The sequence below is a fragment of the Leuciscus leuciscus genome, assembly GCF_965113295.1.
Source record: "Leuciscus leuciscus genome assembly, chromosome: 4".
Classification (NCBI taxonomy): Eukaryota; Metazoa; Chordata; class Actinopteri; order Cypriniformes; family Leuciscidae; genus Leuciscus; species Leuciscus leuciscus.
Window position 1 is genome coordinate 13,302,164 of NC_138728.1, and position 27,869 is coordinate 13,330,032.

General features: G+C 37.7%; 2 protein-coding genes and 2 long non-coding RNA genes across 13 annotated transcripts; 2 read left to right on the plus strand and 2 right to left on the minus strand.

Moving 5' to 3' along the window:
* Positions 1-33: 33 nt before the first annotated feature.
* Positions 34-3,997, minus strand: mest (mesoderm specific transcript). Its single transcript, XM_082168503.1, has 12 exons — positions 3,772-3,997; positions 3,323-3,512; positions 3,154-3,233; positions 2,891-2,968; positions 2,649-2,785; positions 2,504-2,562; positions 2,334-2,374; positions 2,181-2,251; positions 1,923-2,024; positions 1,758-1,834; positions 1,238-1,301; positions 34-413 (listed from the first exon to the last, which is right to left on the minus strand). Exons 1-12 carry the CDS (start codon positions 3,865-3,867, stop codon positions 296-298), a joined length of 1,113 nt encoding a protein of 370 aa, XP_082024629.1. The 5' UTR covers positions 3,868-3,997; the 3' UTR covers positions 34-295.
* LOC309498026 (uncharacterized protein) lies at positions 3,399-25,191 on the plus strand. 9 transcript variants are annotated; one of them, XR_014205808.1, is made up of 7 exons: positions 8,021-8,388; positions 10,886-10,963; positions 11,156-11,238; positions 12,463-12,540; positions 18,519-18,616; positions 23,940-24,008; positions 24,666-25,191. XR_014205808.1 is itself a non-coding variant. In XM_082168507.1 (5 exons), the coding sequence occupies exons 1-4, from the start codon at positions 8,335-8,337 to the stop codon at positions 18,607-18,609; spliced, it is 306 nt and encodes a 101-aa protein (XP_082024633.1). In that variant the 5' UTR covers positions 8,021-8,334; the 3' UTR covers positions 18,610-18,616; positions 23,380-23,713. The 9 variants fall into 9 exon arrangements, 2 of the variants coding, with proteins under 2 accessions (XP_082024633.1, XP_082024634.1); XR_014205807.1 differs by lacking the exons at positions 8,021-8,388; positions 10,886-10,963 and adding an exon at positions 3,399-3,527 and having other exon boundaries at positions 23,380-24,008; XR_014205809.1 differs by lacking the exon at positions 12,463-12,540.
* On the plus strand, positions 8,395-9,256 carry LOC309498029. Its single transcript, XR_014205819.1, has 2 exons — positions 8,395-8,555; positions 8,693-9,256. It is a non-coding gene; the product is annotated as an uncharacterized lncRNA (long non-coding RNA).
* On the minus strand, positions 24,015-26,398 carry LOC309498028. 2 transcript variants are annotated; one of them, XR_014205817.1, is made up of 4 exons: positions 26,384-26,398; positions 25,561-25,985; positions 24,629-25,449; positions 24,015-24,468 (listed from the first exon to the last, which is right to left on the minus strand). It is a non-coding gene; the product is annotated as an uncharacterized lncRNA (long non-coding RNA). The 2 variants fall into 2 exon arrangements; XR_014205818.1 differs by lacking the exon at positions 26,384-26,398 and having other exon boundaries at positions 25,561-26,034.
* Between the last annotated feature and the right edge of the window lie 1,471 nt (positions 26,399-27,869).

A 27,869-nucleotide genomic window follows, 5' to 3' on the forward strand; every position in this document is an offset into this window, starting at 1 on the left:
GACTTGTTTTTTTCCCTACACAAAACATGACAATTCATACAAAGACTTTTTTATTTGAATAAAATCATTCATGCTTTGAACACAAATGTATTTACAAGTAATGGCATATTGTATTTCAGCAAACTCTTATTGACAATTGTAAAGATTATTTGGTACAATATTTTGTTTCATGCATTTAGAAACGTGTCTGGCATACTTTACGGTTTTGTTAATAAATGTATTGGAATATTTTCCAACAACATCTTCATAGGAGCAATATTCCACTCATTTCAGAATGATCACATCACTCTCTTGCTCAGAATGAGTTGATAAAGCTAAGGTAGGCATTAATGAACCCTGTGGGATCCTCCAGCTGTGGATAATGACTCACATGCTCATCTAGAACCGATACTGTGGATCTTTGAACTAGTTTCCTGTAGGTGAGGAATAGAGAGGGGAAAAGTGATTATAAAACATTTTTATGTTATAGTGCCCATTTTCCTAAAGAGACAGCTTGATCTGTCTTTTCTGTTTGTCACAGCACAGCAGTTTTATCTTAAGTTCCCACTTGAAATCTTTACCAATAATAAAGAACTAACCCTCTACATTCACCAATAGTGTTTCCCAACCTGTTCCTGGAGGCACACCAACAGTACACATTTTAAACATCCTAATTATACACACCTGATTCAACTCATCAGCTCATTAGTAGAAATTCCAAGACCTGAAATGGATGGATCAGGTAAAGGGGGACACAGAAAATGTGTATTGTTGGTTGGGAGACACTGGTGTTGTGGGTATGTGCTTTTAACTTTAAATTAAGGATTAAGGTTCAGAGCAAATGCATTAGTAACCTTTTGAATGTCATATTTTAAAATTATAAAGAAGACAATGTTCTTTCACAATTACAAGTGCTAAAAATCTTTTTTTTTCTTTTGTACAAGAAAGTCTTGGTTTGAATCCCAAAATTTCTTTACTACATTTATTTCATCAAGATTTTTTTCAAAACGGACAATAATAGTCCAATCTCAATGGTTCAAAAGATAAATATATTTATACCCAGAATCCTGAGTTTAAATCCCACATTTTTTTTAAGCATATAAAACAAAGCTCTCCATCCAAACACTCAATCAGCATGTCAGATTCAGTGGCTCAGGTTCTGTTTTAATCTTGGAGTCCTGAGTTCAGATCCCACTGTTACTCACTTTAATATCATTATATACAACAACAATAAATATAAACTGACATATATACTCACTGGTAGAGCTGGATAAACTGGGGATGTGGATTAACTGGATCTAGGGGTCCATAAATCATGTGCACTACAAAGTTAAAATTTAATAAATCAGTGATATTTACAAAGAAACAAGTTCATAATTTTGTACGGCCACATTACACAGCCTAAAGTGATTTATCAACTAATCTTCTGAAGCACAAAACTATTTATAACTCTCAATAGAAATAAGAACCAACTCTCCCATCCTATAGTATGAGTGTTAAAATGCTTATCCTGCTGCATTGCATGTATAATATATTGTAATATTACACATTTAACTGCATTTAACTATGTGAATGTTCACTTAATATATACTGTCACCTCACCTCAAACGCATATTGCCTGGGGTGCAGACGGGCTAAGCAGCTTCTGCAGTGCTTTTCAATGGATTAAACTACTTAGCCTCAATAGCACTGCCCACAGTGAATTACTTCAGTCTGGTAGCATGACGGCTGCCTTCTCCAGCACTTTATACCACTGAATGAATGGTGTGTGTACTCACATGGTGTTGAAGACGAGGTTAGAGCCCCCACCCATCTCTCTCTGTGTTTCATCCTCTGGTTAATGTACTGCAGGACACTGGGTGAGACAAAACAAAGGATTGTTTGTGACGGTTGTCATTACAAGCAAAGCACTGCAGATGCAACACATGGAAAAGCTTGGACACCTGTCCATGACTAGATTTCCATCGTTAAAGCGAATGCCTGTCCACATGTCCCAGAACTCTGCTTCTGTTGGCTGGGTGTACGGTCCAAACACATCCCTTATTCTGTAGGGTGAATACATATAATATTTGCAATTGAAGGTGTTAGGCCACAACCTATAAACAATGATTCATGACGGTGTAAAGTACAACGAATAGTTTGAACTGTGCACTAGAAAGCATAAAGCTATACACCAATCCCATTCCAGACGTTCAACTCACCCTCTAGAGAAAAGCTGGTAGTTTACTAGGCGAGTAAGTACAGGTGAAATGAAGCCTGAGTCCTTCAGCACCTGTAGATGACAAAAGATTAGAAATATTCACTTCTCAGTTCACAAATGAAAACAAATGTGTATTTTAAAGCGTCACACTCACTTTCTGAAGGAATCTTGGATAATGAGTCTCAGGGAATATACCTTTAAAGATTGAAAACAAAAAAGAAAACATGATCAGTTTTTACATAATGTTAAGGATCTCTAATCTTTAATATTATGCTGTTATATATATATATAATTTTCAGAAGGATGAATACAAATTGAATGTACCTCCATTTGAGAGGCAGAGGCTGTTTATGGTGACGTGTCCGTTCCTGTTATGGTCACTCCTGCACGTGAGAACCACCCAGATCATATTGACAGGAACATTAAGCTAAACTATGACAAGAGAGCTTGAAGGATCCTTACAGCTCACCTGTACAGTAACTCGAGAGCAACAGTGTCTCCATAGTCATGTGACAGGAGGTTAATCCTCTGCTCTGAAAGCCCCAAATGAGAGATCAGGGCCTCCACCACACTGGCCTGCTCGAAGATGGAGTAACGGTGTGGTCGCTGGAGTGTCATCATGAGGTGGGACGTTTGTGTGTTAGAAATAATGATTCAAATTATGAATAATAAAAGACCGTAGTTGTAGTGACTGCATGTCTTTCATCTCACCGGTTTGTCCGAAAAACCAAAGCCCAGGAAGTCGAGGGCGATGACTCTATTAAAGCGTTGAGTGAGAGAATCCCAGATCTACAAAACGACAACGAGAGCAAATGCTGCACAATGAACACCACGTGCAAAGCAGAAGCAAAGTATCAAGTCACTGTTAGTGAATTGCTTCCAAGTTGCATTAAATTGAATTTACAGTAGCTTTTCTTAAATGTTGACACAGTTTTACACTGGAAAATGACTTTAAAATGGTTCTGTGCTTATACCTTATACCAGTCATAGCTAGAAGTAGGAAAACCATGAAGCAGCAGGAGGACATCAGAGCTTCCCACAACACCAACTGACTCTATTGACAAGCAGAATACAATTACAATAAGACTACCACATCAACAGAGTATATATCGAGTGCTGAGACAAAAACAAAGTCTGATATACCTTTGTAAAAGATGTTATTTCCTCTGAATGTGAAGAAGTGTCCGGAAGCGCGCCAGGTGTTGAGCGCAGGTGAGAGCTGTGGAGGAGGGATGTGCAGATACACCGCGAGCAGAGGAATGCACAACAGACTCACGTGAAGCCACCACTCCCTGCTCGCGCGACGGCCACGCCCGCACTCACTTTCGTTCTGCTGCAGAGAGACAGGGTAACTTACGGTTTAATTTTACTGTACTTTATTTTGTGATGTATATCGCAGTTGTTTTTGTATTAAGATTCCTTGGACCTTATTTGTATTAGAAGTAGAGACAGATAGACAGACATAGGCGAGCGCGTCAAAGCAGCGTCACAACACGGATTTAAATGAACTGACAATGCAGCCTTTATATGAAGATTCAATTCAAACTTTAAGCTAAATAAGAACTGCCAAATAATTCGTGCTAGTTACTTACAGGTGAGTCTTGTGACATTCTCGATTCCTGCACTTTATCGCAGTGTGTGTCGGCTGTTTTTGCTGGTGGGCTGAAATGTGAGCTATTGAGTGACATTAAGAGTCTGTCACTGAGCTGTCATCTGCGGAATCCGTCCGTACTTGCATGGCCTTAAAACGGTCTGTCGCGACTGTTTTCAAGCGTCATGTTGCCAAGGATCCAAAGGTCTCAGGCGGAAAGTAGAGCTCGCTTACGCCCCTCGTGGAGCGGATGGCAAACGGCACTTTAGGATCCACCGAGCGAAACCGAAACCGTTGACCTTTGTGTAACCTTACTCAAACGAAAGTTCCTATTTATTAATTAAATGTTGGACAAAAACAACTGGTCACTAGCTCCCTCCTTTGGTCGATAAGTATATATAATATATATTCTATGATATTAATATAAACTATGATATTAATCGGTTCTTGACCAAGAGATCAACATGAATTCTACCAGGTAATTGTCTCACTCTCAGATCAGTTCTTAACTGATGGGGTAAGACAGATAATATCACAGATATACTGTATATACATACAGTACAGGCCAAAAGTTTGGACACATTACTATTTTTAATGTTTTTGAAAGAGGTTTCTTCTGCTCATCAAGCCTGCATTTATTTGATCAAAAATACAGAAAGAAAAAAAACTAATATTGTGATATATTATTACAATTTAAAATAATTGGTTTTCAATTTATTATACTTTAAATTATCATTTATTTCTGTGATGCAAAGCTGAATTTTCAGGATCATTACTCCAGTCTATCACATGATCCTTTAGAAATCATTATAATATTCTGATTTATTATGAGTGTTGGAAATAGTTCTGCTGAATATATTTGATGAATTAGGTTATGGAGGAATATGGTTAAAAAGATCTGCATTCATTCAAAATAAAAAAATATTTTCTAATAATATAAATCTTCTTTAGCCTACTATCACTTTTTTTTTTTATCAATTTAACACATCCTTGCTGAATAAAAGTATTGATTTATTTCAAAAAAAGAAAGAAAAAAATTACTGACCCCAAATTACTGACCAGTAGTGTATTAGAAGTAGATAAGTAGAGTAGAAAAATATTCTTTTTCCATATTTTATTAGTTTTTCTTTTGTTACAAAAGATTTCTATTATTAAAACATTTGCTTCTTTTGTTTTTATTCTTTTTTTTTTTATTCTTCAAAGTATCCTAAAAAAGTATCACAGGTTATGAAAAAATATTAAGCAGCAGAACTGTTTCCAACTTTGATAATGAATCATCATATTAGAATGATTTCTAAAGGATCATGTGATAGACTGGAGTAATGATCCTGAAAATTCAGCTTTGCATCACAGAAATAAATAATAATTTAAAGTATAATAAATTGAAAACCAATTATTTTAAATTGTAATAATATATCACAATATTAAAAAAAAATCCTGTATTTTTGATCAAATAAATGCAGGCTTGATGAGCAGAAGAAACCTCTTTCAAAAAAAAACTTTTGGCCTGTACTGTATATTCTAGCTTAATCTAGAACTGATTACTGATAGAAAACATTTAAATGGTGTCATGGTGCTTAATGGTAACTTCAACAGGAATGGGCAGTTCTCCCTTGTGGACAATATTTATATATAATTTTTTTTAAAACCTGCAGGCCTCTAATTATCACATCTAATGTTTTTATTAGGACATTTAAAAAAAAAAGATATATATTTTTTTAAGCACCATACACAGTACTTGACAGGTTTAAGGAGGCATAAGTTGAATCACCGTACACACACACACACACACACACACACACACACGGGCAATGTTCTGCTGGCAAGCCCTGAGTCCGGCCATTCATGTGGACATAAATGTATTGCACCGTGCTCCAAATTCCCCAGATCTCAATCCAATTGAGCATCTGTGGGATGTGCTGAACCAACAAGTTCAATCCATGGCGACACCTTCAGGGGTCTTGTCGAGTCCATGCCTCGGCTGGTCAGCACTGTTTTGGCAGCATTCGAAGGACCAGCAGCATATTAGGCAGCTGGTGGTCATAATGTTTTGGCTAAAGTGCTAAAGAAAGTGAAAAGAACGTGTGAGTAAATATGAGGGAGAAAAGAAAGTTAAAGGAAAGTTGATAGATGGAAGTCGTAAGAAGATTGAAGGTTAAAAGAAGGTTGAAAGATTTAAGTCTTAAGGGAATCCTTTGAAAGAAAGATCTATAATAAATATTCTTTTTTATTTTTTAAAAGTACTGTATTTTATTTTATTTTTCTAAACTGTTTTAATTATTCTTATTTCTTTTCATTATTTTAATTTCTTCTATGTAAAGCACTTTGAATTGCCATTGTGTATGAAATGTGCTATATAAATAAACTTGCCTTGCCTTGCCTTGCCTTGCCTTGCCTTGCCTTGCCTTATCAATTGCTTACTGGCTAAAAGATGTCTGTACACAAATATCATGTCAAATGCACCACCCACCTATAGATAAAAAATGTCAGTAGTCATTTTGATACAGGCTTTAATAACCATTAGTACAAATCTGTGTTGTTAATAGACCAGTCAAGGTAGATGTCATATTGAATGTAACTGTGAGGGACAGTTTTACAGTCTTTATTATTGCATGCACTCTTTAAAGGTCCTAGATCACATGTCATTTTTAAAACTCAAAAAAAATAAATGTGTCTACTAAAATGGTTTTGAAAAGATGTTGCGTCAGCTGAACATTGGCATGTTGTTTAGCTACAGTACAATCCATTGAACACTCTTGTATCCCTCACAGCGTTATATTCCTGTCAACTATAAACATGTTGCAACCCTGAATAAGGTCTATAAGCTTTATTAAACACAACAACATAAAACCACTGTTTAATTGTGAACTACATAAAGATCACTTTAAATAAAAAAACAAACCAAGACTTTTGTGCCATATTTTATTCGTTTTTCTATTGTATGACTTTCAGTTCAACACATTGGACATTTTAATCTGTCTTATCCCTCCAGATGAGAGCTGATATGAGTCAATTAACTCGTAGATTCTAAGTTTATCTGCTGGTTAAGATTCTGAAAAAATCAGAGATTTGTTATAAAAAATATCAGAGATACAAACTAATTTGATGTATTTTTTTGACAAAGATGAAACACCAGAATAACCCACCCAATTTCAATACCATAGCAAAAAAGTGTTTTTTGTTTTTTTTTCCCATTAATTTGCCTATTTTTAGCAATTAGCACAAAAAAATTTAGGCAATTGCCGGGGTTTTTTTTCCACCCGCTTCGAATGTTTGATAACCAACAATCTTTCAAATATCTTCTTTTGTGTTCAACAGAAGAAAGAAACTCTTTTTATACTTCTGCGTCGAACTGCCGCCGTAGCTACGTCGTAGGCTGTGTGTAGCGCGCGTACCCTTCGGCGTACCCTGACGTGCACCTCTCCAAAAATGTAACAACGCGTCAATTCTACGCGGACGCAAGCGCTGTGATTGGTCTGCCAGAACCCCTCCCTCGGGGTTTCACATGCTCCCTAGGTGCGCGTCAACGCGGACAACAACGCAGAAGTATAAATTAAAACCAACACGTTGCCTACGGCGTATAGGCTCCGGCGAAGGTCCGACGCAGAAGTATAATGAGGCCTTTACAGGTTTGGAACAACATAAGGATGAGTAAATGATGACGAATCATTTAGTTTATAACGAAAGCTGCTTGAATCTTCAGGTTGAGGCTTATTCATTTAACTTTTGCTGTGAAAAGGCCTTTATGTTTGCCAAAAATAAAACTTTATTTTCTTGTTGCAAGCACAGTCCAGGTGAGAAAAAGTAACGTGACACACATTACTTTCCATATAACTAAGTAACGCAATTAGAATATTGCGTTACTAAAAAGTAAACTAACACATTACTTTTAAAAGTAACTTTCCTCAACACTGGTTAGCTTGGCAGAAACTGATGTGCAGTTTTCCATCCTCTCCACTAGGTGACGTAAGCGGGCTTCAGGTTAAGTCTGACAGGATTCTTGACAACATGTCGCTTGTTGCAACAACACGTGCAAACTATTTTGAGTACATATCCTACAGATGACAGCTCTGTGACAGCATTTAAACATCACTAACCACGCATATTCCAGCCCATAAACTAATAAAACCGACGAACACTGCGATAAAGTGAAAGAATCGAGTGTCACTCTTGGAGTAAACTCTTCTTTTTTTTTTTTTAATAGCCATTTTCATTTTCTTCCAGTCAAAAGCATAACCCCTGCTGGACACCATGATCCCCCACAACTTCTCACTCACACCACAGCATTCATTCATATCGCAGAGATCTGGCTGGACTCAAACCAGCAACCTCTGAAACCGTGAGGCAGCGCTCTTACCTGTGAGCCACAGATCTCTTGTCTGGACATGTGAAGGAACTTATATTTCACTATTCACCTGTATGCGAGCTGGGATTTTACAATAAACCAGTTAAAGTGCTGATGCATGAGGTATCATATACAGCCAACCTGATGAAGTGGGATTTGAAGCCGAGCCTTTATCGCAACCTCATTCTCAACTGACGTGTGTTTAGCCACTACACCATCATGGCTTTCACACTGAATGCTGGCATTTGGAAAGTTTCGTTGAATATTGGGAAGGTTTGTTGGATATAATGCCGTATGAGGGATTTAATATAAGCTATAGTGGGATTTGAACCCAAAGCTTTTTCAATCTCATCCACAACTGACGTGTGTTTAGCCACTGCACCATCATGGCTTTCACACTGAGTACTGGCATTTGGGAAGTTTTGTTGAATATTGGGAAGGTTTGTTGGCTATAATGCAGTATGTGGGATTTAACATAAGCAATAGTGGGGTTTGAACCCAAGCCTTTATTGCAGCCTCATCCACAACTGACGTGTGTTTAGCTTAGCTTTCACACTGAATGCTGGCATTTGGGAAGTTTTGTTGGATATAATGCAAATTTCATGTGGGAGAGACAGAGGATGATCCTCTGAGCCATACAATATGTGCTGATGATGTTTTAGGGTGTTTTATGCACTTTGCTTTATATAGTGAAAAACATCAGGAAGCTTCAAAATTTCAATGAATCTTGTGTTTTGAATCAGTCTTTCAAAGCGAGCATCAAACTGGCCAAGTCATGCGATTTCAGAAAACGAGGTTTCTTCACATCATACTGTTTCGAAACATTTGAACATTTCTATGGTTCGCCACTAGGGGGTTCTTGACCATCTGATGAACCCATGAACCAATGTTTAATACATGGTTTCTACTGATCTGGGTCAGTTTTGTATTTTGGTAACGTTTAATGACAAACACAAGTGTGGATAATGAAAAAAATTAGACTGATAGAGTTAATTGTCTTTCAATGGCGTGATTAGTCAAAAACCTCCTTAAACCACATTCCACAAATTAATAAAATTATACAGTTTGTACATACAATTCATATTTAATGGTGTTTAATGATTTGTTAATTGGATTTAATAAATTACATATAATGGAAATATATAGGGTGTCATTGCACATGTTTGGGCTGTTCTCGTTGCATTGACACTAGTTTGACCACCATGTGTCACTAGCGTCCGGTGTTTCGAGATTCAGTGTCAGATCAGGTTCTCATCACTTTCCACAGGCTTCATGTGTATCTCAGTTTTATCAACTCATTCACAGCAAGAGTGGGATTATATATTGTGCCTTCCTGTTATGGGAATCAATTTTAAGCCGTTTTTTAATTGTTTATTTTTATTTTTAGAAATGAACTAAATAATTTCAGTTTAACTTGCTTAATGTACATGGATATGGTGATTCGTCTAAACTTTTTATGTTTATTATGGATTTTAATAATAGAATTATTAGTTTGCTTGGTGTAATAATTAGAGTCATGGCTCCTCTTCCTTTGATTCCACAAAATTCCTTCCGTCTCTTTAATCCTGCTGGTGTCATCGATTATTAATGCAGTTATCTGTCTTACCCTTCAGTTGAGAGCTGATCTGAGTCAATTAACTAGTAGATTCCGACTTTATCAGCTGATCCAGATCCTGACTAAATCATAGATTTACTTTAAAATATGTAAAATCAAACATTTCTGTCGTCTCGCCAAAGACGGCCAGTTTGAGCTCGGCGTTTCATCTATTAATGCTGTTGATGCACTTATTGGCCAAAGGAGGGAGCTAGTGATCAGCTGTCTTGTATTATTTAATGTAATAAATAGTTTTTTTTGAGTATGACATTTGTAAAGTAAGCTGGACGCATAAGAACTGAGTCAATGACCCAACCTGAAGTGATTTTTAGTCTGTTGGTGCTATTTACACGATTCGTCTGGTAGATACTGTGCAGTTTGTCATCCGCTCCTCTAGGCGGCGTAAGCGCGTTTCACGTTCAGCATGACACCTTAGGATTCTTGTCAACAACAACATGACACCTGCTGACAGTCGACACAACACGTTCTGGTAGTTTTAAGGCCTTTAAAGTACAAATCCTGCAGATGACAGCTCAGCGACAGACTCGTATTGTCCCTTAACAACACATATTTCAGCTCATGTGCAAAAACAACCGACACACGCTGTTATAAAGTGCAGGAATCAAGAATGTCACGCGACTCACCTGTAAGTCACTTTCCACATAAAGTGCTTTTCTCTTGTAAAGTCACTACTACACATTATATAGCACTCATCATTTGAATTTGATTTAAGTTTGTGTCGATGTATCATCCTTCTATGTGTCAAAGCAGGGCTTTAATGTGTTTTTGGTGAAGCAGATCTTTCTGTGTCAGACACTCATTCTCTGTTTAAAAGTGTAACTTTACTTTAACCCTGCTGTTGCATGATCTTTATCATGTGAATCTAAGGAGGGGATTCCTATAAGGCTTATAAAGTAGAATAATAGTAGAGGTTTTTGTCTTCTGATGTTGTGGTGTACTTAATAGTCTACTGGATTCATGTTTAATAATAGAGTTAGTTGGTGAACTCTGACTATACAAGATGGTATAGTCGGTATATGATGGTATAGATGGTATAGAATGATGGTAACTCTGACTATACAAACACTGATGTTCTTGCTAATTTACACAGTTCAGGTTTTCATTGCACAGCATTTGCTCATTATGTCTTTTGAATCTTTATCTTTTGTTTTGTAGATCTGGGATTCTCTGACTCAATGCTTTAACAGAGTCGTTGCTCTCGACTTCCTGGGCTTTGGTTTTTCAGACAAACCGGTGAGATGAAAGACTCACAGCCATTTCAAGTAGTCTAACCCTAACCCTAACCCTAACCCATACATGTGTAAATGAAGATTGTTTGTGTTATTATAAACTGTAACATTTATATATACAATATATAGCTACGTCTTTGTTAATTTATATCAGTATGGAGTAAACTTTTTGTTGATTTATGTCTTTGCCCCACAGAATAAGAGATGTGTTTGGACCGTTACACCCAGTGACGTGTGGACAGACATTCACTGTAATGATGGACTTCTGCTGATGGACAGGTAAGACTTCTAACGTGTGAATGTTGTTGTTTGGCGCTAAACATGTAGGTTACCATTATTTTCTTTTTGGAGGGTCACCCCTTTAAAAAACAAATGATGGGAACCTAAATAGGTGGGGAAGGGACGGCGGGGCAAAATTTTTTTAGACAGCTAAATTTTTTTTCCATTGTATTAAGAAGCATAACCCCTGCTGGACATTGTGACGGGGTTCAGGGGGGATCCGAATCATCCCCACCCCTTCACACATACACCATTCACTCGTATCGCGGAGATCTGGCTGGGATCGAACCAGCAACCTCTGAAACCGTGAGGCAGCGCTCTTACCTGTGAGCCACAGATCTCTTGCTGAGACATGTGCTGGAACTTATATTTCACTTTTCACCTGGATGAGGCCTGTGATTTTACAATAAATCATGCTGAGGTGGGGATTGAACCCATGCCTCCAGCACAACCTTGTCCACAACTAACGTGTGTTTAGCCACTTGCACCACTGTGGCTTTCACACTGAAAGTTGGTGTTTTGGCCACTTTGTTTGATATAGCCACAACAATTTAACATAAGCAAGAGTGGGATTTGAACTCTGGTCTCCTTGATTAAACCCCAACGCTTTATCAACTGAGCCACTGAGTCTGTTGAGTTGAAGGCTGTTTTGGATGGGTTTTTATTAATAGCTTTGTTTTATTTGAAGGAAAAGTCAGCAGGTCTAGGGTTTGAACCAAGACTCTCATGTTTGAAGGCAAATGATTATCCTCTGCACCACAGAAGTTCTGATGAGGCGGGTCATGTGTGAATTTGTATTGTTAAGAAAGGTAAACAATTACTGCATCTGCGGGATTTGAACAGGTCTCTGTTGTTCTTCAGTTTAAACAACATAACCACTTGCACATACTCCATCCACTCGTATTGCAGAGATCTATTTGAGATCGAACCAGCAACCTCTGAAACCATTAAAGTTAATTGTATCTTACTGGCCTGATTAGCCAAACCCTCTTAAAAACACACAAAAAAGCCTTACAAATTAATAAAACACTTCACACTTCATATTTAATGATTTGTACATTTATTTAATAACAATGGAAACATCTGCAATCGGTTTGTAAAAGGTGTCAATACATGTTTGCACTGCATTCTTATTACATTTACAACAGGTGTCATCAACTTCATTATTTAAAACGAAGAGTTATACCCACTTTCCCTCTCACTACCTTTTTTGTGTTCTGACAGACAGAAAAAGACATTCTCCTACGCTCCGGGTTAGAAGAGGTCATGGACAATCACCCGACACATTCTAAACTGTGAGCGGTAAGAACGTCTTGTTTTCTCACATGCTGTTTAGGCAAATAAACCTCAGTTTAGGTGGCTGTGGTTCAAACAGACATCATCAGAAGGTGACGTGCTAAAATAGGGCCTGTCCCAATACCAACACTTGAGTCTGATGTATTTACTTACAGGATGTATTTGGCCCAAGTGTTTAAGTGTTCATGAAGATCATGTGTGTGGAATTTTTGATTATTCAATGGGGCACACTTACATCATAGTGGTGTAAAATTAAAGTTTTTACAGAGCTTTAAAGGAACACGCCGACTTTTTGGGACTTTAGCTCATTCACCGTATCCCCCAGAGTTCGATAAGTCCATACATACCTTTTTCATCTCCGTGCGTGCTGTAACTCTGTCTGACGCACCCACCGCTAGCCTAGCTTAGCACAAAGACTGGAGGTAAACGGCTCCAGCTAGCATACTGCTTAGAGCCCTGCACGGGGCAAGAAATCCAGCCCTAACCGAGACCTGGCCCGTGGTGTTCAAGCCCTAATCCGGCCCCAGCCCGAAAACGTCTGCAATTTTTCAGCCCGAACCCGACCCGAGACCAACATCAATATCACTTTGAGCTCTCTCTGACGCGCGCTCTCTGATGCGCGCTGTCTCTGCTAGACTCATTCACTGTTTATTCGCGAGTGAAAAAGAATAGCATCCACTGTTGAAGGCTTCAGGCTCATTGTTTGTTGTGGTAATCAAATCAAAACTCTTTCAAAATGCAGCTCTTCCTGAAGTATTGGGAACTTTTAGTAACTCAGTCCCCACGCTCCAACTTCTCCCTGATGCTCTCCATGGTCAACTGTCATCTAATGCATTGCACGCGCGTCGCGTTACTCGCATATTGCATATTTAAAATATTATCAATATAACAATATTTAATACAGTAGCCTGCGCTCTGCACGTATATTATGGGCACGAGTGACAAAGTGCGTTAAAGGGACTGTGTGTAGGAATTTCTCCCATCTAGTGGTGAAATTGTATTTTGCATTCAAACGAATAATGCTCTCCAGCGCCTCGCTTTTTCAAATGCGCGTTGCATCTACGGTTGCCGTTATGTACCAAAAAGCTATGACAGGATGTCTTATAATAGCACTTCGAGTTTTTCATCGGGTGAACAGGTTTGTTATTTAAAACAAACTGAAACTTGAAACAACGAAAAAAAGAATGTTACAGTTATCAATTACTGACTGTGAAAAACATTAACTATGGTTATTAGTAGTAATGCCGCCTTTACTCGTTATATTTTTTGAAGTACGTGCATTGTTAGATATCATCATCATCATCAGAGCCTTCTCTAACGTTCCTTTACTCAATAGCTGCTATTCATCAAAGAGCCTGTTTAACTTTTAACTATAAATGTTCGACTGTCTATATAATAAAGTACACAACCAAGCAATGAAAAAAAGCTTGTAATTAAGACCGTAACATTGACTTACCTGTCGAGAAGAAAAAAGGCAACTTCAGGGTCTCTTTTGAAAGCTTTCTCCTGCATAGCTATCCCGACATTAACCCTTGTTTTTGTAATCTCCGGTCACGTTTCCTTTTACGGTCTATTTTGGACTTTTTCGACGACAAGGACTCCTTATCCTGTGACTCAGCATATGTATGAATGAACGGTGTATAAATAACCGTGCAGTGCATCCTTTTAAACTTGCCGGTGCAGTGACAAGCGCCTCTCACTGCTCTGCTCCTCCGCTTCTGCTGGCTTCAGTCACGTGACGCTGGTTCTGAACGAAAACGCGCTGTGGAAACGCCTTGGCCTAGTACTTTTTGTCCCTCTCTGCTATTATAGTTTTTCAAGATGGCGGAACTACATGGAAGCCTCCGTGGACCTACCCGTCCCATGTATATAAAGATAATAAATTCTTCGTTTACGAGGATTAGTCTGATCATTGGCATAGGTATTTGTACACCATTGAGGGCATATTTATGAATAAAAATATTGATTTTAGATAATAAAATACCTAAAAAGCTACACATAGTCCCTTTAAGTGACAAAATAACGCCAACATTTTCCTATTTACATGTTGTGATTTGTATAGTCACAGCGTGTACAAATAACAAGGTCACAAGAGACACAGACATCTTCTAACCGTATACATACTGGGAACTATATTCTCAGAAGGCGAAGCACTGCTACTTGGGCGGAGTGATTTGCTCGCAGAAGCCCCGTGGTGAGGAGCAGAGAGTTCGCTCAGAGTTGGAGTAAATCACTCCGCAGAAGTAGCAGTGCTTCGCCTTCTGAGAATATAGTTCCCGTATGTATACGGTTAGAAGATGGTTGTGTCTCATGTGACCTTGTTATTCGTACACGCTGTGACTATACAAATCACAACATGTAAATAGGAAAATGTTGGCGTTATTTTGTCACTTATTGGGAGCAGTATGCTAGCTGGAGCCGTTTACCTCCAGTCTTTGTGCTAAGCTAGGCTAGCGGTGGGTGCGTCAGACAGAGTCACGGCACGCACGGAGATGAAAAAGGTATGTATACTATGGACTTATCGAACTCTGGGGGATATGGTGAATAAGCTAAAGTCCCCAAAAGTCGGCGTGTTCCTTTAATAACATTTGCAATACTTAGCACTTTTTAAAAATAAACTTTTAAATGTCTGTTCAGTCGTTCCTATGTAACAGACAACACATTTAATAACTGTGATGCTTCTAGTATTATAAAGCAGTTGCAGACGTTTAAAAAAACACCAACAAAAGGTTCACTTTAAGTTTAACTACCAAAGCAAATTTTATGTAATATCTAATTAATTTAACATGCATGCTAAAGTTTTTCTCAACATCTTCTGATTTTGGGTAATTTGAGTTCAAAAACATGATGAATGATGGGATACGCTTTAAATATCGCTCTGATGTGGTATTAGAGATAACTTAACTTCCTGTCAAGTGGCCAAGACTGCAAGTGTGGGTATTGGGACAGGCCAATAATCAACTTCATGAGGTAGGTTGTGAGTACAAGCAAGGCTTCATCAGTGAGGATATGGTGAAGAACACCCAGAGATGACACCCAGATTCATCCACCCAGAGATGACACACTCATCCTCCTCCCATGATTCAGTTCTCGTGCAAACCTGTATTTCTTGATCCTGCTCCAGCACTGCATCATTTTGTCTCCCTTATTTAATACATCTGATCTGATTCAAATCATCAACACGTTTTCAGAACTAAAACTGCTATTAAATAAGAGAGACAAACAAAATGTGCAGCACTGTGGTTCCCAGGACTGGAGTTGAGCACTACAAACAGTCATCACTGTAGATCCATTCCAACAGAAGTCATCTAATAATAAAAATAAAAATTAGGAGGTTATTTACCAGATGTTGCATTGCTTTGAAAGTACATGATCCCATAAATGCTGTATTTAGTCAGTAAAAACAAATTGTAGGACAAATAATTTATCATTCATGACCTGTTTGCAGATTACTTGTCTCCATGTTTAAATGCTGTCTAAAATCAGCTCTGGCTCATAAAGACACATTCTCTTCCGTTTCGTTACTGAATGAATGTCCCTTTATCGCCAACTACTGGCGGCTCGATGTAACCTGCAGAAAGAGTCGATGTAAAATCTCCATCAATAATGTGACAGTCTGTCTGGAACTCAGACACAAAAGTCCCAATGCTGTTTGACTGATACTGATGTATTACTATAATTTATCTGCTGTGTGTAAATGTTTATTATGTCCGTAGATTTCTACCCTTAGGGGGGCAATTTAGGTACATTCCCAATTAAATTCATTCTCTACTACACGATGTGAAAACAACATAGAGCTTTTACCATGTGCAGGTGTTTAAAACCCATGTCCTCCTACATCTGCTGTTTTCATATATTATTGCAGACACACTTATTGTCCACAAGGGGGAGCAGCTGACACACTATTCTGGTCTGATCTCATGCCTGTGCCTGTTTAATCAGTAAGCCACTATTAGACAATATTTTAGTCGTAATATCAGCCATTGCACTGGTTTATAGATTTAGACAGTCATTTTGATATATATATAAAAAAATTATAGTAATAATTTGTCTTGATCTGTCATATGTTTCAAATGACCAATCATGCTTTATTATAAAAACTGCTTCAACCTACTTGAACTGACACAACAACACAAGGGCATTTGTACTTTAACTGTGAACAAACATGATGCATATCATTATAAATAACTATAGACAAACAGCTACTTTAAACTAATTTAAAAAAAAACTTACAAACAGAAGAAAGTCGAACCGTATTTTATGTGTTTACACTTTGAGCACGTGCCTTTGAGTTCAACACATTTCATCTGTTTTAACGTTACACCATCAGTTGAGAGCTGATCTGGTTCATTTTCTAAAACTGGTTGATCCATGTTGCTCTGCTGGTCGAGACCGTGACAAAATCATTTATTTTTCGGAAAATATATGAAATGGATATTTCAGCCTCACTTACAACTGGCCGCCGCCTCGATCATGTCGTTTCAAACTGAAGTGCAGTTTTCCATCCGCTCCTCTAGGCGGCGTCAACGAGTTTCAGGTTCAGTCTGACAGCTGATGCTTGACAACATGACGCTTGTTACAGTGGCCACAACACGTGCACACCGTTTAAACTATATAAACTGCAGATGACAGTATTTTAATGTCACTCAACGACACATATTTCAGCCCATAAACAAACAAATCCGACACACACTGCGATAAAGTTCAGGAAGCAAAGATGTCACGCTAGCGACTCAACTGTAATGTAAGTAAACTCTACAGATAAAGTGCTTTTCTCTTGCATTATCTTTTTATTAAGACTTTAAGTCATTATTCTGTGCTCTTAACGTTTTTAATTAGTTATGTGTTGTTGCTTTCTTCTGCTATTTCATAGCATGGCTCATGTCAGTTTATTAAGATTCATATTGTGATGATTGAATGTTGCATTTATTGTGACTATAAAATGAACGAATATGAACTAAAACGCACTAAACGTTCATTTTGTTGTGGTCTTTAACGTTAAGTCTTGTTATTTGACAGTTATGAAGGCTAAGAAGGTCATCCTCTATGAAGGTTTATCACAGACTTTGTTTACATTCTGCTCTCTTGTTGAACTCACTGTCAGACTTGTAGAATAACGAATGAATCAGTTGTTTTGGATTGCCTTTACAATCTTTGAATGAATCGCCCTCAGATATTCATATTATGAAGTAAGAATCTTGTTTTTTTTCTGTTGTTGCAGTCTTACCTTAGGTAATAATCTATAACTTAGCTATTAAATAACTAACTATGACCCGTTAACACTTAGATTTGTGATCCTATTTTTCTTTAATTGTTTATGGTGAATTAAACCTAATCGTGACCTTAAAAGTTCCAAATAATGTAAAAATCGCATTGAAAAAAACCCCAAAAACATTTGTTCGTTCTTTTTTGGTCAGCACTCACAACTGAAGGAGGATGTTTGTTTCTACTTATTATGTTCCTGTAGTTCTGTGGCCTGTAAGACAGTGACTTAAAGGGATAGTTCACCCAAAAATGAAAATTCTGTCATCATTTACTCTCCCTCAAGTTGTTCCAAACCTGTATGACTAACCAAACGACTGATGGACCCCATTGACTTCCATAGTAGGAAAAAAAAATACAGTAAAATGGATGTCAATGGGGACCAGCAACTGTTTAATTACCAACCTTCTTTAAAATATCTTCTTTTGTGTTTAGCAGAAGAAAGGAAATCATACAGGTTTGGAACAACTTGAGGGAGAGTAAATGATGACAGAATTTTCATTTTTGGGTGAACTATCCCTTTAATTAAAAGAACAGGAGATTGAACCAAAATATTATTATTGATTCAGCATTCATACTATGTATTATATTTGTTTTACTCTGTATAGCTTTAGGACTTTAATTTATGTAACCGATAACATTTAACTTCTGTTTAGACATTAAATTGTGATGTTTTAGTTATTCAGAATGTAGTAATGTTTGTGTTTATGTTTCCTCTACAGAATAATGGATGTGTTTGGAGCGTCCAGTCATCAGAAGCAGAGCTCTGGGACGTGTGGACAGACATTCACTGTAATGATGGACTTCTGCTGATGGACAGGTAAGACTTCTAACGTGTGAATGTTGTTGTTTGGCGTTAAACATGTAGGTTACCATTATTTTCTTTTTGGAGGCTCACCCCTTTAAAAAGCAAATGATGGGAACCTAAATAGGTGGGCCAAAATTTTTAGACAGCTACATTTTTTTTCCATTGTATCAAGAAGCATAACCCCTGTTGGACATTGTGACGGGGTTTGGGGGGGGACCCTTCGGGCCATCCCCGCCCCTTCACACATACACCATTCACTCGAATCGCGGAGATCTGACTGGGATCGAACCAGCAACCTCTGAAACCGTGAGGCAGCGCTCTTACCTGTGAGCCACAGATCTCTTGCTGAGACATGTGCTGGAACTTATATTTCACCTGGATGAGGCCTGTGATTTTACAATAAATCATGCTGAGGTGGGGCTTGAACCCATGCCTCCAGCACAATCTTGTCCACAACTAACATGTGTTTAGCCACTTGCACCACTGTGGCTTTCACACTGAGAGCTGGTGTTTTGGCCACCTTGTTTGATATAACAACGATCAATAACAATTTGATTTAAATTGTGTGGACAGCAAACTGAGGTGGGATTTGAACCTAACTTCAGCGCACCCTTACCATCACAGAACATGTGTTTAGCCACTTGCACCACTGTGACTTTCACGTTGAGAGTTGGTGTTTTGGCAACTTTGTTTGAAATAATGACAACAATTTAACATAAGCAAGAGTGGGATTTGAACTCTGGTCTCCTTGATTAAAGCCCAACGCTTTATCAACTGAGCCACTGAGTCTGTTGATTTGACGGGTGTTTTGGATGGGTTTTTATTGAGAGTTTTGTTTTATTTAATGGAAAAAGGCAGCAGGTCTGGGGTTTGAACTCATGCCTCCAGCGCAACCTATCAGCCGAGAACGTGTATTTAGCCACTGGCACTTTCACACTTGTTAGTGGTGTCTAGGGTCTTTTCGTTGATATAACAACTATCGATAACAATTTAATTTAAATTGTGGGGACAGCAAACCGAGGTGGGACTTGAACCTTAACTTCAGCGCACCATTACCATCATAGAACGTGTGTTTAGCCACTTGCACCACTGCAGCTAATCACAACAATTTAACACAAGCAAGAGTGGGATTTAAACTCTGTTCTCCTTGATTAAAGCCCAACGCTTTAACAAATGAGCCACTTGATTTGAAGGGTGTTTTGGATGGATTTTTATTGAGAGTTTTGTTTTATTTGATGGAAAAGGTCAGCAGGTCTGGGGTTTGAACTCATGCCTCCAGAACAACCTTGTCTACAACTAACGTGTGTTTAGCCACTTGCACCACTGTGGCTTCCACAGTCAGGGTTGGTGTCTGTGGCCCTTTGTTTAATATAACAACTATCGATAACGATTTCATTTAAACTGTTGGACAGCAAACTGAGATGGGATTTGATCCCTGACTTCAGCGCACCATTACATCACAGAACATGTGTTTAGCCACTTGCACCAGTGTGGCTTTCACTTTGAGAGTTGATTTTTGGCTACTTTGATTAATATAATAATGGCAACAATTTGAAAAACTAATAAACTAAGTAATAGTGGGATTTGAACTCGGGCCTTGATTAAAACCCAACACTTTATCTACTGAGCCTGTTGAGTTGAAGGGTGTTATGGATGGGTTATTATGAAGAGTTTTGTTTTATTTTATGGAAAAATCAGCAGTTTGTGATTTGAACCAAGACTCTCATGTTTGAAGGCAAATGATTATCCTCTGCGCCACAGAAGTTCTGATGAGGCAAGGCTTGTTTTTGGGTCATGTGTGAATTATTTTTGTCAAGAAAGGTAAACGATTACTGCATCTGCGGGATTTGACCAGGGGCTCGTTCTTCGTACGTTGCTTATTACATCCGAGATCAAATGACACATCCAAGATAATATCATCGTGCTAATCATGATCTGGCTAACTCGGTTCTTCGAACACACTTGCCGGATAGGATTAGTATCGCTGGATTGAGTTATCTGAGATAATTGCGCGTTCGTGCGCTGGGTTAAAAGGGGATATGTATCGATAGTAGAAACATTGATCAGCAACGCTGCTATTGGCTGTTCAGCATGGCCAAAGAGCGCGCACAGTTTTTCTCCGCAGCAGAGCAAGAACTAATAGTCGAAGTTTATTCGGAATTTTAATGTTTTAATGCAAAACGCCAGGGAACACCTCAAAGTCTGCAAAAGCCAGGAGAGAGGGCTGGCAAAAAGTAGCAGACAATTTAAATCCGTTAGAAGTGGCCATGTTAGATGTTTTTTTATCACTTATTAGCCTATATTTTTGTATTTGAATAATTGCATAATTACTTTGTTCATTGTAATGTCAGAGTCACCACACTAGAACATGGGAACAAACAAAAGTGAAGTACAAAAATATTCTACATAATGGTAAATTTTTTGTTATATTATAGTCTCTTTTATAAAAGACACTGTTAAATAAATGGTTGGCTGTTTATAAAAGCAACCAAGAAAAAGGCTGAGCAAAAAAAAAAAAAGAAGAAAAGATCTTAGTAGCCTACACTGTAAAATAATTTTTGCTGCATTAAATTAAGGCTGTATAGTCATTTCAACTGTTAAATCTTGAGTAATGATGAATTGCTTTGACTTGTGAAAGTGAAAACTAATAAACTTATATTAATGTAAAAATATTTTTCCAGAGTGTAGTTCATATAATGACATTGTGTTTTCCTCTTTTGTGCACTTTTACATAATACACCAACACTTGTATCTGTTCCCAAGAAAGTGGTGGCTGAAATATGTGCAGTAAGTGGACATTTTTTTTATAACTTTCCAAAGGAAAGAAAGTATAAGACTTTGTAATGTCCATTTGTTTCCATTTCACTGGACAGTGAATAAACCCTCTCAGATAACGGTCATATGGAGGAACTAGCCTACCTGCAAGTGCATAAATAACTTTACTTAATTTATACTTGTATGCTTTATGGCAGCAATATAAGTTGCAGGATTCCACATCTACAGAAAGGCCAACAGAAGAGTCTGTACAGACAGAGGAGACATAGGCCTACAGGTGGGCAGTGTATAGCCAACTTTTCCTTTTTATTTGTTGCATGAGGCATGTGTCTAATATCTCTTGTTGCAGGCACTTGAACACTGGCTTTTCTTTACAAAGAACAATTGAAATAAAACTCAAGGAACTAAGTATATTGGTCTTTTATTAAACTTTTCATTATATTATAATGAAAAGTTTTTTTTTTTGTTTTTTTTTGGGCAATGTTGTGTAATATGGCACATGCAGCAATGTCACAGGCCCTGTCAGGTGTGCAAACCTCAGACTTATCAGACACTGAAATCTTCCCTTTAGTTAGCCAAAGTTCATTTCATTGTGTGCCCTTGTCCTGGCTACTGCATTGTAACTGGTTTGGGTCAGGGAATGGGGTCATAAAACACCTGTCTGCAGGCAGGAACATGTCATAATCACCTATGAAGAAATGCAGTTCTGTTAGGATCAGCATAAGTGTATGTAATACAGTGAGCTTGATATTTAATTGTGGAACTTTCCTTACCACTTTCAAATAATGTGCATAAATGTGAATCTATGAAAATTCTTAAGTCATGCACAGATCCTGGCCATTTTGCTTTCACATTTGTGATATGGAAGATTTTAGTCAACTGACTTTTTTTATTTGATATAATATTATTAATCTGGAATATTAAGACTCCCAATAGTAACTGGGCTGCACATTTACATTGTGAACCCCCTTTCTGTTCACATAATCCCCTTCATTGAGGCCTTGATGGCAGTCTATGGAAGCCTATAGTCTATGGTACCAATCACGTTAGTGAAGCCTGAGTGACATACTGTAATCGGCATGGTCATGAATGCATGATCTTCATAAAAAATGATAGCCAAAAAATAAAAAAATAAAAAAATAAATGCTTTAAAAAAACTGCTTTACAACATTGGGTCTTAAAAACCTAAAACTGTTTTTTAAACCTAAAAGCGCCAGGTAAACTCCGAATGACACGACAGACAGCACTTTCCATCAAGTTCTCTGCTCCAATAGTGTAAAGGAAAGAGCCACTCGCAAATAATCATAGGGCAATGCAAACAGTTTGTGCTGTAGTTAAAGCCCGACTCCGACAAGTCGAAAATAAGTGTGCGTTTCCAACAAATTAATAATGTAAACGACAATCTCACGAGTCACGAGAAAAAAATTTCAATCTCAGAAAGTGCACTATCGCGCGGCGCTGGACTTCCCGTATCAGCTCCGCTTATGAAGCCGGGATCTAATCCTGTTTACATGAAATAAGCCTGCTCCCGAGCAGGTTCAAGTTTGCGCACCTGTTGCTATGACAGCAAGTCCAGGATGAGCGTCGAAGAACCAAACAATCCAAGATCATGCCAAATCGTCAACAATCAAATCCAGCTAACTGAGTTAGCGACGTACGAAGAACGAGCCCCAGGTCTCTGTTGTAGTTTTGTTCTTCTAAGACTTTTGTTTAAACAACACATCATCAAGGCTGGCATGTAAAACTACAAGTTTTTGTCTCACTCCACTGAGCTTGAAGGGGTTATTTTTGTTTCATGGAAACATTAGGAAATGTGGCATTTGAATTCAGACTTTAATGTCGGAAAAGCAAAAAGTTAGCCTCTGAACCACAAAGCTGTTTTTTTTTGGTAATGTAATACTAATAAACTAGTTTTCAAGCATGGTCAGTTTTAAGAACTTGAATTAATAATTCCTAGCACAATATCTGTATATATAGTGCTTTTTTGTATTTATTGACAGAATTGAAGCTAAAACAATTCATTATCCACTGCTGGAGGATCCTACCGACTTCATCAATGCCCATCTCAACTTGAGCCTCATATCAGGACGAGAGAGACGCCCAGTGCTCTGTATTTGTCATGACAAGTGGAACATTGTTCCAGTTATGTTATCGCACAAAGTGAAAAGTATTATTCTTATCATTTAAAAAAATCATAGTCATACCACAGTCAACTAAAATAAGTATCTAATTAATTAATATGAATGACCATTTACACAACTTTGAGATGTATGATTTTTTATTTTGTTTTTTTATAGTATGACAGAGAAAAGGTCATGAAACTCATTACCGTGTACACCATGTAAAAAAAAAAACTTCTATTAAACTGACAATGGAATTTTTTTTAGTGATTTATGCAACATCACAATGCAACTCTTTTAAAAATGACACATTTTATAGTTGTATAGCAACTTTATTTTCTTATGAACATTTTGTTGTGAAATACATCTGCTATTTTGTGTGACATGGAAAAAAAACTTGCATTTGGAAAATAATGCTTTGCTAAATGTGTATTTCACAGGCTCTACTGGCAGGTGACTGGTCAAACTCATGCAAGTGGGCGGAGCCACTGAATCTGCAGCTGTGACAGGTCGGTATATTTCCCAGGATTCAATAGGATTCAATAACATGAAACTCTTTAGGATAATAACTGCTTCAAACCATAAAACTAGTATCCAACCTTCCGATTCCATTGAGTACTAATATAAATGGGCCACAGATTTATTTAAAATATTCAGTAAAAATGTGCTCCTGGGTTACAAAATGCAGTTTGTTGTTCAGTAAATGTCCAGATTAATGTAGCTCGAGCACACAATGTGGTTTGGGCAGCAGGACTGCAAAGGTGCCCGCTTGGGTTGGTTTGTGGAGGAAGGGGAGGTTGAAGGCAGGGCCAAAGGTCTGTTGACAGCACTTCGGCTGCCGAGGTGGTCCAGGGATCTTCTCAACACCCTGTACCCCGGCCAGCTCCCGCTGATACTGTGCGTCCAGTACATGCAGGGTCTGCTCTAGCTGCATGCACTGACGCCGCTGTGCATTAGTCAGGGAGCGCTCTGAGGTTTACATGGGAAAAAAATCATGCATTATGTATATAACTTACTCTTATTTGTAATTCTTCAAGCTTTTAACATACAACACAAATCACTTTTCAGAAATCTAAAACTGTGTACTAATGGATTCATGAATGCAGTAACATTTGATTTATACTGATACCATGTGTTCATTTTGACTTTTTTTTTATTCCTGACAGAGATGAAACTGGACATCCCACGCTCGTCTGAAAGAGATGGAGATATGCAGGATCCAGTCACAAATCCGGAAAAGTTGAAAACTCATATCATGTTTTACTTATAAATAGAGCAGTGTTGCACTATATTCAGGATACAATATTTAAATATGAAATATAGTGATTTGCTATGGTTAATCATACATGCACCATGAATATGTCAGACACTAAATAATATATAAAATCTGGAAAATGAACAAGAAAATGATAAATATATTCAATTTCCTTGAAATTGAATTTAGACTTGTATTTACTTACCCATGAATGTTGCAGCAAGCATTTAGTTTTCAATAGCTTCCAAAATACAAAAAAAGAAGCCTTTTTTCAACTTTAGATAGTTTGTGTGTTACTTAAGCGATGAGTTCATCTGCTTGGTAACCTAACCTACATAAAGTGACAAAGCATCTCTTCTTAAAAGGTCATGAAAATCATTACTGTGTACACCATGTAAAAAAACAACAACTTGTAACTATTAAACTGACAATGGACATTTTTTTTTGTGATTTATGCAACATACAACAAAGAACATGAAACAAAGCATCTGGAGGGGCCAAGTAAGAAAAGAGTGGGCAGAACTAGTGAGAGAAAGGCCACTCCTCATAAACTTTCCAAAAGCGCTTTTACAGAAAATATTTATTTGTGTATGTATATACTGTATGTTACTGCACTTACTTACCTTGATGCACTGTAAGCACTGCACAGCAGTCAAAGGCTTTCCAACTTTTTGACATTGATCACATTCCAATACCTTTCAGAAATTGATTTATAAAAAATATATATATTTGTGAGCTGATATATATATATATATATATAACTAAAATAACTATTTATATAACTATATAAAATAAATAACACATACCCAATTTTCAATGTCAACTGACATGCCATGACAGTAAAATCTGGCACAGATGGCAGCACGTGTTTTACCAATCCCTGTGTGCCCACCAATGGGAGAGGAATGGAATTCTTCAAAGAGCATCCTGGCTTCCTCTTTGGTTTTGATCACTCTTTTACTTCCATAAAAAAGCTCTACATTAAAGAGAAAAAGGACTAAAAGGCTTAGACTAAAAGGACACTTGGCATTGTTGAAAAATAAAGATCAAGATGCCAACAAATTAATGATAAAATAAAAATAATTGAAATTTAAAGTTAAAATAACTACACTTTAGGTTGAATTTAAGTGCATATCTTCGAATGTTCTTCTGCCTTTTGGACTTAACATACCCTGATGGGTACGATCCCACTGACAGAAGATTATACAGTGCTTCCCACTTACTCCCATAACTGTCAAAAAATGCAAGAAAGACAAAAAAGTACAAATAGATATAGTGCTGTAAATCAATGGGGGAAATTTTTTTTTTTTTTTATGTGATTAATCATAATTACAAACATTAAAGTTAAATTTAACATATTTTATAATGTAATAATTTCACAGTTGATCTCCAAATTGATTGCAGTATATTTTAAATATTTGTTTATTTTTATGAATGAAAACTGCTGTCACTTTAAGACCTGCCGCTGCTGACAGAGACGCGGATCTCACACGCCTCACACTCTTTACATTCATTTGATACTTTATTTAATTCATTGGGACACTCGACAAATTTGAATGTGAAAACAGTTCTCATTGCTGCTATATATCTTGGTATAATAAAAATTAAGATAAATAGTCAAAAACTTACCTTAGATGAAGAAGTTCTCACTTCTCACGCAAGTAGCGTTAGTAAAAAAAATGATAGGCGTGTTGTTCAGCGTGATAAAAATTACGCAATATTGATGTGCGCATGCGCAATAAGCCTTGGTAGGACAATTGACGGGTATGATGGAATGTCAGGACAACGGCTCTACACTCACCTAAAGGATTATTAGGAACACCTGTTCAATTTCTCATTAATGCAATTATCTAATCAACCAATCACATGGCAGTTGCTTCAATGCATTTAGGGGTGTGGTCCTGGTCAAGACAATCTCCTGAACTCCAAACTGAATGTCAGAATGGGAAAGAAAGGTGATTTAAGCAATTTTGAGCGTGGCATGGTTGTTGGTGCCAGACGGGCCGGTCTGAGTATTTCACAATCTGCTCAGTTACTGGGATTTTCACGCACAACCATTTCTAGGGTTTACAAAGAATGGTGTGAAAAGGGAAAAACATCCAGTATGCGGCAGTCCTGTGGGCGAAAATGCCTTAAAAGAGGCTACAATTTGCACGAGCTCACCAAAATTGGACAGTTGAAGACTGGAAAAATGTTGCCTTGTCTGATGAGTCTCGATTTCTGTTGAGACATTCAGATGGTAGAGTCAGAATTTGGCGTAAACAGAATGAGAATATGGATCTATCATGCCTTGTTACCACTGTGCAGGCTGGTGGTGGTGGTGTAATGGTGTGGGGGATGTTTTCTTGGCACACTTTAGGCCCCTTAGTGCCAATTGGGCATCGTTTAAATGCCACGGCCTACCTGAGCATTGTTTCTGACCATGTCCATCCCTTTATGACCACCATGTCTGATGGCTACTTCCAGCAGGATAATGCACCATGTCACAAAGCTCGAATCATTACATGACAATGAGTTCACTGTACTAAAATGGCCCCCACAGTCACCAGATCTCAACCCAATAGAGCATCTTTGGGATGTGGTGGAACGGCAGCTTCGTGCCCTGGATGTGCATCCCACAAATCTCCATCAACTGCAAGATGCTATCCTATCAATATGGGCCAACATTTCTAAAGAATGCTTTCAGCACATTGTTGAATCAATGCCACGTAAAATTAAGGCAGTTCTGAAGGCGAAAGGGGGTCAAACACAGTATTAGTATGGTGTTCCTAATAATCCTTTAGGTGAGTGTATATATCCAGGCGCTCCTCTTCCTTTGATTCCTCGAAATCCCTTCCGTCTCTTCAATCCTGCTGGTGTCATCAATTATGAATGCAGATATACTTCATGTCCACATGGAGGGGCTGTATATATGCTGCTTTAATCTGCAAATAGCCTATCAACACAATACCGACTCGAAATCATTGTTTAATTGTGAACAAAATGACAAAGATCACGCTAAATCAAAACATTCAAATTTCTTCTTAACTCATAAACAAACCATTCAAGAAGTCTAGTAATATCTTTATTTGTGTTTGTATTTCGGCCATGTGACTTTCAGTTCAACACATCAGAC